Source organism: Caretta caretta, chromosome 21 (assembly GCF_965140235.1).
Source record: "Caretta caretta isolate rCarCar2 chromosome 21, rCarCar1.hap1, whole genome shotgun sequence".
NCBI lineage: Eukaryota > Metazoa > Chordata > Testudines > Cheloniidae > Caretta > Caretta caretta.
Window position 1 is genome coordinate 13167666 of NC_134226.1, and position 13812 is coordinate 13181477.

Genomic DNA, 13812 nt, shown 5'->3' on the forward strand with positions numbered 1-13812 from the left:
GGCAGATGCAGACTGTTATATGGCCAAGGAGCTGAGTTATAGGTTTCAGTAACATCATAAAGCAAAGGGTTTTATTATTTCCCAGTGGATGAAACATGGGTCTCCACTTCGGAGAGCAGGAAAAAAAATCTGATGTTAATCATATGAATATTAACGTTGAAGCTTTTCTGTGTTAGGTGGTTCATTGTCAGAAGCAGTTTTTGCCATCTATTTCCTGCCCCCCACCCCTCCAGCAGTGTCCCCTTTAAGTTACCTTTCCCAGGTAAGGAGTGGTACCCTAGTGCAGACAGCTCCTTATGTATGCGCTGCATGCCTGACTGCAGAACCAATTGTAAGTTGTTGCCTTCCCCCCCGCCCAACGCTGTTAACCAGAGGTTTACCACAAACTGTGAGAACGGATGCTTTATATTTCGAGTGAAAAGGGTTAAGCAAACACAGCCTTTTCCTCAATGCATGTGGTCTTCCCTCTGTCCTCCGAAATCACGCTAAGCACTCTGAAATGTGTGGACCGGCTCACATGCCTGCAGTGAGCTTGATTTTGAATGAGGTCTATGCATGCAACTAACCTGGGTGCTTTTTGCAAAAAGAGAAAGAAACAACACACCCCTAAAAACCAAAATGAGCATGAAATAGGCCAAAGGATGGGGCTCTCCCCCCCTCCCCCACGCTTGCTTCTAACCTTAGATGATCCAGGGATGCCTGAAATCATAAAACAGTCCAGAGAAAAGGGGAGGGGAGGTGGGATCTGAAAAATGCAAAGATCAGATGACACCATAGCAACACCTGGTTTGCACTAGCTGTGGCTGTTTTGATATAGAAAGACAGTGAAATATAAATCAGCATGCTAGAACAATATTTCTGCTGCTAAATTAACCTTGGTTGTTGGGTTTTTGTTTGTTTGTTTGTTTGTTTGAATGGACAGAGGAAAAATAATTATGTAAAAAAATAATCAAGGTTGGTTTGTTTTGTCTTGCAGAGGAAATTGGGTCCAATCAGATGCTTGTCGGTTTTGCAGCACTAAATACGCCGTTTATGGCTTTTTTAAAAAAAAGATTCTCGTGAGTGGCTGAGAGGGTCAGATTCTCCCAAAGAGTCACTGCAGGGAGGAATGTAAGGAGAGGAAGAAGAAAAAAAAAAAAAAGGATACATTTTAACCTTCCCTAATTTGGGCCTGTTAAAAAAGGGTTAAGTGAAGCCGTTGAATGCTGCAAGCCTTGTCAGGGTTGTACTATTTCCTCTCGTGCGTAAGGAGAAGGGTGAGGAGAATTTGAAGGAAACTGGGAGATTTCAAACAAAAGGGGGATCTGGAGCAGAACCTCCAAGGTTGACAATGAAGAGGCAGAACAAGAGGCATAATTGCCCAGGAGCAGGCAGAAATCGCTGTCTCGGAGACTGAGAGCTAAGGGTTCGATTCCACCTGACTCCCCCTACCTAGTTCTGAAATCCTGGCTCAAAGTAGGCAAGCCAGGCGGCTGTCTGCAGCTGAAGAAAGGACGTTAGAGAGTCTCTCTTTCGGAGGGAAAATGGTTGGTTGGACTCCTCTGCACTAAGAAACGCCAGCCTCCGAAGAAACGTCCCAGCTGTCTGAGATGGTCTGGTTTTGACCAAGTTAGATGCAGGGAACCTGATGACACCATGTTGTGCCGGGGACTCGGGCATGAAAGTCTCAGTGACAGTTTCTGGCCGCAGAAGTTGAGCTCACCTGGGGCTTTTTGTGGGCTGTTTGGAGAGCCAGGCTCAGGAGATGATGCTGAGCATCCCCCCCAGCTGTCAACAGAACCCCCTGCAAAGCCGCTAGTGCATGGGAGTCAGGGAGCAGGCTTCATCCCAAGGCAACTCGGATGTGCGGCATGACCGCGAGCCTGGCGCAGTGGTACAGGAGCTGAGCATGGCAGGGGGCATGGTCTGCTGTTTGCCTTGGTGAGGAGAAAGGAGATCAAGATCACACTGCGCAGAGCCCGGCACCAGGCTGCAGCCGCGACCCCCAGCGCCAATTCCCATGGGCAGGGTGGCTTTCGCCCTGTGCTAGGGGCCACCGCGCGTGCGACAGACAGAGATGCAGCTCTGTGTTTTCGGGTGGCCACCGGTGCTCTCTGCCCCTCTCTCTTGTTGCCATACGCGGCAGTGAGGAATTATAAAACAGTGTGCAGGAGGAAGAGGGCTGCCTCTAGGAACTGGGTCTTTTGCAGATGCCGCTTTAAAGCACCCACCAGCTCTTTACCGTACTGCTGTTTTTTCCAGGCAACGCCACACCTCCTGAGGACACTGGGGACATCAGGTTTTTTGCTGAGCTTAGCATCTTTCCACCATCATAGAGAAAGCTTCAGACAGACACTCATCTGCCCTGAAGTAAAGAGCTGCAACGGCCATCAAGAGGCTTTTCCTCCTTTGCCTGTCCAATCCCACCCCATTACCAGACCTAACCTGCACATTCTGGAGAGCTAACCCTCCCCGCCACCCTTCCTAGATGACTCACCATTATTTTGAACTTTGAAGAGAGGAACTTATGGGGATCTTGGAAGCCTGTATTTCTCTCTAGGATTTCCCCAGAGTCAATTAATCTGTGTCACTAAGAGACACTGAGATTTGCTTCTCCAGGTAATGCGATTTGTTTTCTGTACGCAGTGGTCGTTTGCAAAGAAGGAGGGGAGAGGAGCCACAGAAAAAATCTTGAGGATGGGAAATGCAGTAGTCAAACTGTCAGCTAGCACAGGTGTTTGCAAATTAATTAGCCACAAAAAAATAAACCAAACCATTTGTCTGTAAAGCCTAAAGAGAGAGAGAAAAATTATCATAGGGAAGCATGTTGGCTTGCAATTTTATTTCCAGTGCAAAAGAACTGCGAATGTGTTTAACTTTAAGTTGGAGACATTAATGTGCTCCTTTAGGTTAACACTGAATTGCCTGCTATTGCATGGTTGATTTCTAACCGTTAAGTGCATGAGCAGAATCTATTTGATATCATATTCATTTTCACTGGCATCCAGAGTTGAATCCCTTTAATAGAAAAGAATTCAGTGTTTTTTTCTTGTAGTTTTTAAAAAAAGTTTGGTTTTGCCAATGCAAATGTTTCCCTCGTTTTCATTAGAAAGTTTTCCTCAAGTGCTTTTTCATCATCACCAGATATTGGGACTGGAGTTTTCAAACTCTGCACCAAGAAGGCAAATTAAAATCAGCTGAGGAATATGCTATATATTCTGCCAGGCACAGGTTCCTAATACACACAACTTTATTTCGTCTCTCTCTTTCTCAGCAGGCTAAAATATTTCCCCCCCCGATCATCCCTCCGCATTTTCATGAGCCACTTCCAAACCTACGAACTTGTCCTTTCCCAGGAGAGTAGCCTTCCCCTGAACCTGATCCCAGCACCGGGCATCCGGAAGAGTTTAGTTTAAGGATTGCTTTTAAACCTAAATATGACAGTTGCTACTGGAGACCCCACGGATGAAGCAGCAGCTTTGGCAGGTCATCCTCAGGACACCTATAACCCTGAAACTGATCATGAATGCTGCGAGAGGGTGGTCATTAACATCTCAGGGCTGCGGTTTGAAACGCAACTAAAGACGCTAGCTCAGTTTCCAGAGACCTTGCTAGGAGACCCTAAAAAGAGAATGAGATATTTCGATCCTCTCCGGAATGAGTATTTCTTTGACCGAAACAGACCCAGCTTCGATGCTATTTTGTACTACTACCAATCGGGGGGCAGGTTAAGGAGGCCTGTCAATGTGCCCTTAGACATCTTCTCGGAGGAGATCAGGTTTTATGAACTCGGGGAAGAAGCCATGGAGATGTTCCGAGAGGATGAAGGATACATTAAGGAAGAAGAAAGGCCTTTACCGGAGAATGAGTTTCAGAGACAAGTGTGGCTGCTTTTTGAGTATCCAGAAAGCTCAGGGCCCGCCAGGATTATAGCTATTGTCTCTGTCATGGTGATTCTAATCTCCATCGTGAGCTTTTGCCTGGAAACACTGCCCGTTTTTCGGGATGAGAACGAAGACCTGCATGGTGGTGGGATGAGCCATCACCCCTACTCCAACAGTACCATGAGCTATCAGCAGTCGACCTCTTTCACAGACCCTTTCTTTATAGTAGAGACACTTTGCATCATTTGGTTCTCCTTCGAGTTCTTGGTAAGGTTTTTTGCCTGCCCCAGCAAGGCTGGGTTTTTTACCAACATCATGAACATTATTGACATTGTAGCTATCATCCCGTACTTCATCACTCTAGGGACCGAACTGGCTGAGAAACCAGAGGACGGCCAGCAAGGCCAACAGGCCATGTCTCTGGCCATCCTTCGAGTCATCCGCTTGGTGAGGGTTTTTAGGATCTTCAAACTGTCCAGGCACTCTAAAGGGCTGCAGATCCTGGGGCAGACCCTCAAGGCCAGCATGAGGGAACTAGGCCTCTTGATATTTTTCCTCTTCATCGGCGTCATCCTCTTCTCCAGCGCCGTCTACTTCGCAGAGGCGGATGAGAGCGAGTCTCAGTTTCCCAGCATCCCAGACGCGTTCTGGTGGGCAGTGGTTTCCATGACAACAGTTGGCTATGGCGACATGGTCCCTACGACCATCGGGGGGAAAATAGTGGGCTCCTTATGTGCCATTGCCGGTGTATTAACGATTGCCTTACCAGTGCCAGTCATAGTGTCCAACTTCAACTACTTCTACCACCGCGAGACGGAAGGAGAGGAGCAAGCCCAATATTTGCAAGTGACCAGCTGCCCAAAGATCCCATCTTCCCCTGACCTAAAGAAAAGCAGGAGTGCCTCCACTGTCAGCAAGTCTGATTATATGGAGATACCGGAAGGTGTAAACAATAGTAATGAGGACTTTAGAGAGGAGAACCTGAAGACAGCCAATTGCACCCTGGCTAACACAAACTACGTTAATATCACCAAAATGCTAACTGATGTGTAGTCCTTAAAACCTGTCACCATATTTAAAGCTGAAGTGGAACACTTACAGCTATTGCATAATACCCTGCATTGTAGTTAATACCGTATGTTCTGCAGCGTGCATTTGGTTCTGCATGGGAAGCAATAGTTGTGTAAGTGACTTTCTAAACTTATTTAGACACCGAATAAGCTTTCATGCAAAAATTGTTTTTTTACATCACAGGTTTATGGGTTTCCAAAGACATGGAGCATGTAGGCATTCAAAACAAAATTATATCACTTGCAGTCCCAGGGATATTGAACAAAAAAGTCATTCAAGAAGCCTCATGTAAACAACAGTCCCCACAAATGTCAAGCAGAAAAAGTGTTTCACTGCACTCGACACATACAAAATATATCCCAAGGAAATAGCACACATCTAGCTTCCAAGCGTATGGATTCATAATGAAAAGGTAATGCATAGTTTAATTAAAGGAACATACATCCCGGCGTCCAAATTACTTTATGGCTCAGATTTCTGCCTCGGAAATGCCAAGCAAGAATACATCATGCAGGCTTGTGTTTCATAACTGAAAACGCTGCATGCTGCAATGGTTTCATCCACTGCAGTATGTCAGTGTGAGACCTAGGGGAGAGACAATTAGCATGACAGAACACTATTTATTAAGTCTTAAATTTTCTATGCCGGTGATAGGAAGGGACATAAACAAATCAAGAGCCCGCTTTTTATTTGGTTTTTTTTTTCCGATGACACCTTCCATCTTCACTATCTCCAGGGTCACCAAAGACACATCCACTGACACATTCAAGATGAGTTTAAAAAGCATCCTTTTTTAGCATATTGGAGCAAACTATGCTGTGGCCTATAATATATTTATACTGCAGTGAAATTTAATCAGTAATACAGTACTGCTGCATGGATATGTGTTGCATGAATCTTAATATTGAATACACATACAAAGATATTTTTCCTCAGTAGACTATACAGTATTCATGTTTATAGTGTTTATAGATTCTCCGATTACTTGAAGGAGATTCATGGAAGTGAAAAGAAAAACAAGGCTGGATTACGGCAAGGCAGGGGCCGACTAAATTTGAGACGCAAGGCAAAGCTTTCTGTGTGCTTCCTGGTATTCACTGAAACGGAGCAAAGAATTGTGCATGTGAAGGAAGGTGAGCTGAAAGTTAAGCATCTATGCTCATCACGTGGGGAGGAACTAGTAATTAATCTTGGTGTCACAAGCAGAATTCCATGGCTGACCAGAGATGGTACAAAGGACAGGTGGCATTGTATGTTAAAGACCTCCTGACTCTACTGTTCTGCCACCATCAGCTTCATTATATATTATCATGTTGTATATAGAAAGGTAGGGACAGATCCTCAGCTGCTGTGAATTGGCTTTATCAGAACCACACCAATTGACACCAGCAGAGGATTGGGCTTGATGTATGTAATATATATGTGATATCCATTCAAATGTTCGCTGAGCTTATGCAATATAATACTGGCACAAGGCAATTTATGGGCCAGATCCTCTGCTGGTGTAAACGAGCTTCAATGGAGTGACAGTGCTAAGCAACACCAGCAGAGGAGCTGGCTTGGGTATGACTAGGTGTAATACAGGATATAGGAGTTCAGGTTAGTAGTGGAAAACTATTGCCCTGAGGCTGACCTCTGCTCCGAAACAATATCCCAAACAGCCTGCAGCTCTTGGGCAGAATGGTCCAAGCTCTGCCCTCGCTGGCACGCACTGAAGTCGATGAGATTACATGGGTGTCATTGAAGGTGGGATCCAGCCTGCTTCCCAGATGGTCCCTTGCTTTCAATCAGTGGGGCAAGAGTTTCCCATTATTCTCAAGCGCCACCTTCTAGCACACCTTTTGAAAATGCACCCGGGCCCTAACTTTGCTGCAACTTCAGCCGGCCTGTGCTGTGTTTTGGCTCACAGAGGGCATGCGGCCCTCTCGGCCTAAAGCAGAACTTCGCTTTGAGCTGCACCTTGTCATCCCCTCCCAGGATGAAGCTTCCCTTGAAATCAATGGGACTTTCCCCAGAGCATGGGAAACTCGCCTCTGTGCAGAGAGTCCGCAAAAGGACTGCTCAACAATTCAGATCCACAGGCCAAATGTGGTGCACCTGCTTTGCGCAGGGGTGAAGGCGGGGCTGGATTTAAAGACTGGTCCAGTGATTCCTCAGAACCTGGAGCACTTCTTCTGTATTGACTCAGTCTTCAAGTCCGCAACTTCCCCCGACTCCATTGATTGCAATGGAAGTTCTGCCTGAATAAAGAACTCAGGGCTTGCCCCATTCCCTTTACAATCCCAGTTTTATTCCAGAATAGCTGGGAGCCTCCCATTGCTCCCACGAATGTTTCAAGTGGATTATATTGACCTGTTCCCTGCCCCATGCACATGCTTATTTACTTCCCATGTTCCCATAGTTTCCATGTCCAGAAGTGTAGCTGACAATCTGAACAGTGGCAGGAGAGAAAGGAAATTCCCCATTGTTTGATAAACCATCCAACAGAGGCAATCTTCTTTTCGTACACGTGCCAAGGCATCAGAGAATGCCCAGCTGCAAGATCTGTAGCGCAGATCTCAGCCGCTAGCTAGCTGGTCAGTAGAACTCTGAAACCAGCAATTATTTACTGTTTTTAGGCCTCGGGCTAGGAAAGCCTTTAAGGACGTGCTTAAACTTAAGCACACACTAAGTGGTACGTTGAATCGGGGCCTTAGACTCCCATTGACTTCAGTGCACTTTGGATCAGGCAAACAGATTTCTACCTATCGTCGTTTTCATAGGCTGTCATGAGAGAAGGGATTATTTCTAATATCCTTGATAAAATACTGGTACTACCATAGCGTTCAGCAATGGTTCCCAAATCTTGCTATGGTCCCGATTCTCCTCTCACTTACACCAGTGTCATGCCACTGGTCCAAATGAAGTAACTACTGATTTACACCCGTGCAAGGAAGAGAAGATTGACTCAGGCCCAATAGGATTGGTACTACAGAACTTTCTCCAGTTAGGGCAAAAGGGCCTAACTCCTGCAAGGTGCAAAGCGCTTTCAGCTCCACTGCCCTTCAGTGGCCAGTGCCTGGCGCAACACGATCGATTCGGGGGTATTTTTTTAATAAGGGATCTTAATTCTCTGGCTTCACGGGTGCAAGTAATGAACAACAGAAGTGCATTTTTTGTCTTGTTCATTTAAACACAATCATTTTTACCTCTAAAAATATAAAACTATCTAAAGCAATAAACCTTATTAAAAGAATAATCCCATCACATTCCACAGCGATGGTCCTAAACCAGCACCACTTGCTTCTCAGTACAAATTCCCAGTGAGGCCAGCCAGCCTAAATCGGTCTGTCCCCACCACTGTAGAATCTGAGTACCTCATAGACTTTAATGTATTTACCCTTACAGCACCCTTGTGAGGTAGGACAGTGTATTAATCCCATTGTACAGATGGGAAACTGAGGCAGAGTGAGACTAAGGGCCAGATTTTAAAGGTATTTCGGCACCTAGAGATCTTGCCATCTGGGGGGATTTTCAAAAGTGCCTAGGCACCTAACTCCCATTGACATCTGTATCTTTGGGTACGTCTATACTCCATTGTAAACCAGGTCTATGGGACCCAGGCTTGTGGACTTGGTGTTTCCAAGCCTGTGCTTGAGTGTCCCCACTGCATTGTAAACCTGGGTTTATAATTGCTGAACTAGGGTCTCACAGCCATGCTGACTCATCTATACTGCACTACACAGGCCTTCTGACTCAAGTCTGTGGCTTGTGCTGCATCCACACTACAAAATGACAGGGCTTGGACCTGAGGCACAGCAAGACTCAAGCTCTGACCCTCCCCTGCCCCTCTGCCCCCAGCAGGGTCCTAGGACCTGGATTCTGAGTGCTTGGTGACCAGAGTCAGACTGATTTGCGTGAAGACCGAAGGGGGATTTGAGCTCAAACCTGAGTCAGAACCTGGGTTTGCTGTGCAGTTTAGACATACCTTTTAGGTGCCTAAATACCTTTGCAGATCTGGGCCTCAGTGACTTGCCCAAAGCCACACAGGACATCTGTGGTGGAGGAACTGACACACAGAGAGACTGTGGGTAAAACAAAAGTGCCCAAGACTCTAACTTTCAATAAAACTTTGGGTAAAATTTTTAAAAGTGCCTCAATCCCATTGGCTTTCAATAAGACTTAGGGTCCTGAATCACTTAGCCACTTTTAAAAATTGTACCCTAAATGACTCACCCAGTCAATCTGTGGTAGAACTTGGACATGAACCCAGATCTCTTGAATACCAGCAAGTGCCCAAGCCACTGGACTACCCTGCCTCCTTCTGGACTGCTCTTTTGGTCCTTAATGATTTTTATAAGCGCATTGGGTGACCTTCTCCCCTCATGTAGAAGACCATTACAAGGCCTGTACAGCACCTTATCTTAAGGGCTTAGGTGGGTTAGAGGTCTCATGCTGATCCTTTGCCCAGGGGTAAATATCATCCTAGGTGAGTAGGGAACACCAGGAACTGGACCAGTGGTTGGTTTACCCCCAGTGTTTTGGGCCGTTGCTGTAGTGTGCTGGCGTATTTTGCGTAAGGGATATCACAACAGAGAGTACAGCGCTGTTCTTACACTTAGCCACGGCTATCATTGTCTGTCTTTCTCTCTGGACGGACGAACCACTTGAGATAAAATACAGATCTGCCCAAACCTTCAGTTAACAAGCTCTAATCAATGCCCTTCCCCCAAATATTCTGAGTTTCCCAGGAGTTTGGTGAACTTTAAAATAATGCTCACTGAAGCCAGGAGTGATGGCTTAATCCCTTCCATTGCCTTCAGCCAGACTAAAATTATTACCACCTGGCTCAATGCACCTGAAGGCAGGAAGGAATAGATGTGGCTAATGACTTGCTCTGGGTAGACTGCCTTGGCAATGGCGCAGAATTTGAAAACAGGCCCGATGTCAAGGACATACAAGAATGCCTGAGGCAACCTGCTCTGGGAGCTTTAAGAGTCCGCAGCGGGCTCACTGGGAACAGTGTCCTCATGACCAGGGGGCTATGGCAAACAGAAGGGGCCAAATGTAGCCCCGACATAAAGAGATTACACTCCTATTGACTTCAGTGAGGCTTGAGCCTAGAGCTCAGGGATCTAGGTACTGTTCCTAGCTTTGTTTCTGACTCTCTTTTGTGACCTGGAAGAAGTGTTCAAAAGTGGCATCTGATCTTAGTTCGAGAGACTTCAGGCCTGATTTTCAGAGCTACCAAGCATCGAGAACTCTCTTTGATGTCCACAGGAAATGGAAATCAGGCCACGGCATCTCACATCAGGCACCCCTAACTGTGGCACTTAGGACCCTCATGATTTGTCCAAGGCCACAGAGAGAGGCAGCGTCAGAGCCGGGATTAGAACACAGGTCACTTTCTAACACCTAACCCTGATGCGCAGATTGCTAGTCAACATATAAAATCTCTCTCTCTTTAATGCCTTAAAAAAATAGCATTTGCTCAAAGGGCAATCACATTAGGCTGAGGAACTGGTGAATTTCCATCAAATCATAGCTGATAGGAAAGAAATATCTATGTAAATAGTACTGTGAGTACAGGCTTTATCAGAAATACTTATCTCTGCAGCTAGTTTTATGTCCTTTTCCAAAGCCTACTCAAACACTATGCTATATCAAGAAAAAGATCCTAAGAATGGTGTTATGAGAGTGTAGCCTGTGGGTGTATAAATATAAGCATATTTGTACATAAATACACAGAAAGAGAGAAGAAGACAGAGGAGGAAGTATTTCAGGAAGGGTCTTGCTTTGAGACCAGGTGGTTCCTAGGTCAGCCACTGAAATTACTGCCAAAATCTCCTAGACTTTCTGGAGTTTGCAATACAGTTAGAGGTGGGTCCAAGCTGAGAAACAGATCTAGATCCAAATTTGAAATGGGTTGAATCAGACACCTTTCCCTCTTGACTAATGAGGACATTTGGAGTTCAGCTTTACAGCTGTTCCTTCTCTCTCTCTAGTGGAGGGAAGAAATCCCCCAATCCCCCTGAAACTTTGCGAGATCGCCAACCCAAGGCTTGGGCCCATCGCTAGTATCTATGTTACTATGCAGATGAAGCCAAAGCAATGATCTGAGGGATTTTTTTGTGATGCAAGATGCATCAGCTGAATCAAATTATTATAGCTGCTAGGGGAAAGTATCCATAGGTAGATATGACTGTGGGTTACAGGATTTATCAGATGCAGGGCATGTGATTTCCTACAATTATGAATTTCAACCCTGGAAGGTTTGAATGTCTTATAGGTCCCACAGCCCCATGAAGAAGGACCCCCATGCTTCCTTCCCCTGACCCCTCACATCAGGGAGAGATGGAGCAGAACTCAGGGGTGGATGCATGTACCTAAGAATGTGGACTACGGCATGGACCCCACATATTTGGAGCTGGGGAGGAGTAACTCTATGGAGTGCATTCTCCTCGGGATCCTGTGAATTTCCCACTGACCATCACTCCAGTTCCTACTGCTGCTCAGAGCAGAGTTAATTACCTCCCCTTGTCCTCCATCCCCTCAACGGGGTGTGTTCAGTGTCTGTGCTCAGTAGAGGACCAATTGGCCATGCTGCCAGTGGGGAAAGAGGCCAAGAGCAATGAAGAGTGGCTGGCACAGATCCCTAAGTTTAGGCCTAGTATTCACCATGGATCTTAAGGCTCTGCATGAGCGAGAGACGGCTCGTTTCTCACACACCTTGTGCATGCTAATGTCTTCCCCAGAGCCAAGAACTCTTCCTGTTGTCAGAGCTCCTCTCCTCCCTTTTGCAAGTGGTTGTTGTTGGGGCTATTCATTTCTGCTGTGGTAGTGTCTAGGGACCCCAAGCAGGGATCAGGGCCCCATTCCACTAGGCACTGTCTAAGCAAATATCACAGACACAGTTCCTGCCCCAGACAGCTGACAATCCCCTAATGGGAACACCTAGCTCTCAATTCTTTTTTATACCAATTCTTGGGAGCAAACCTTACACTCCTTTTGGTCTTAAGCTGAAATGCTGCTCCCCTCCCATGCCCTGCTCAGGGTCCTTTGTGAAGTTCAGCACAATGGCCACATTCTACCACTATAATCGCCTGCCAGCTCTCTCTCTGCATCAGACCATTTCTAAAATCTTCCAGCTGCAGTCACGATCTTGGCATTCAGCCCTGCGTGATGCTGGCTGGACACCCTCAATTCCTATTGCTAGAAAGGGTAGCTGCAAGTGCTGAGATCTTGGCAGGATCACATCTTAGGACTTTGGGTCAGAACCTGAGCTAATGCAAATTGGGGCCATTGGAGTTACACCAATTTACATCAGTTGAGCATCTGGTCCACAGCCCATGTAAAGGTGGCAGCAGATAAATTCCTTAGTTCATGTTTCTCTTCCTGGGTATGTTTTGGCTTCTACAGGATGTTGAATGTTGCAATGTGACAACGGTTTCTTTCCAGGGTCTCTGTGTGTATAAATATATATGGGAACTGCATATTCTTTCAAGATTTGTATGGGTTTTTTTTTTTTACCAAGTGTAAGAACTGCAATTACACCTGCTTCCCATTGCCTGAGACTTTGCAAATGTCTTACAATGTCATATTACTAATCATTGCTAGAAGCTAAAAAAAAAAAGATAGGTATTGGCTCAAATAAGCATGTGTTGCCTAATTTGAGAGAATCAATACGAAGAGGAAATCCAAGAAAGACCATGTAATAATGATGCTGGAACTGAACCTTTTGTCTCCATGGTTACTGGAGAAATGGGACCAATAATGGAGAGAGGCCTATATACTGTGGAAGGAGGGCTCATGGGAATTCCAACTCATTTAACCATGTGTTTGCTAGACAACATTTTAGACACCAGCTGTATCTGAATTGCACAGTGTGTATAGACAGTATCATTCTTATTGACGACTGGCTGGCATTCTCAGTGGTGACTGGACACTGTTAGCTGAGAAATCTGAAGTCAATAAGGTGGGACATTTGTATATAGATATACATATCTGTGTAAATACATATTCTGAACGAACATTTGCTGTCTGGTTTATCCTGGATGTACATAATTTATTCTTCATAGAGTATCATAAATTTTGTAAATATCAGCACCAATTAAGAAAAAATATGTATAGTATTGAGGATTTATTTTGGCATCGGTTCTGTGTGGAAAACAAAGAAAAGCAAATAAATTTTGGACAGACTTGTCATTTTCTATGCATTTGAATGCTAAAAGAGAAAAATCTCCACCCCCTAAAAATAGGATTTTCTCCCATCAGAAACTTTCCTGCAGTGGCCTGCTGCATACTCCTGCAAATGATGGAAGTGACTTACATTAATTAAATATTCAGACTATGCATAAGGATGATATATTGTATGATCTGGGCATTTTGCTGATTCCCTCCAAAGGGTTATAATCATGTAAATCTAAGGAACGAGGCAACTGTGTCTTTGAAAATTTCAACTAAGGTGGCTGCATTGTATTGTCATCATACACCATAGGTATCTTAGTACAAATGCTGAGTTGCCTGTTAGAGAGAACCCCAAGGAGAAATAATGTTACTTCGCTGCATGGGGATATTGCAAGGATATTATTTATTTGTATTACAGTGGAATCTATGGGTCCCAGCTGAGATCTCACCCGCATTGCATCAGGCTCTGTACAGATATGTATGCTGGAGTTTTCAAAAGATCCTAATGAGGTCGAATCCCCAAATTCCCTTGAAATTTGGGCTCCTGACTCTTATCACAGAATTAGTGCGAGACAGTCTCTGCTCCAAATAGCTTTCAGTCTTAATGGGCAAGACACGTAAAGGAAGAGAGAGGCACAAAGGGGCAGTAACTCACAACACTAGGGGAATTGAACCTATGTTTTTCTGCTTCCTATATCACCACCCTAACCAT

At 45.3% G+C, this 13812-nt stretch overlaps 1 protein-coding gene across 1 annotated transcript in view; it reads left to right on the top strand.

Annotated features, from left to right (window-relative positions):
* KCNA2 (potassium voltage-gated channel subfamily A member 2) overlaps nt 1–13118 on the top strand; it is a 71880-nt gene extending 58762 nt beyond the window's left edge. Inside the window, exon 2 of the mRNA XM_075122014.1 lies at nt 977–13118. Within this exon, the coding sequence (XP_074978115.1) occupies nt 3417–4916 (1500 nt within the window). The 5' untranslated portion in view covers nt 977–3416 and the 3' untranslated portion in view covers nt 4917–13118. The remainder of the gene's footprint in view (nt 1–976) is intronic.
* Nucleotides 13119–13812: the final 694 nt, after the last annotated feature.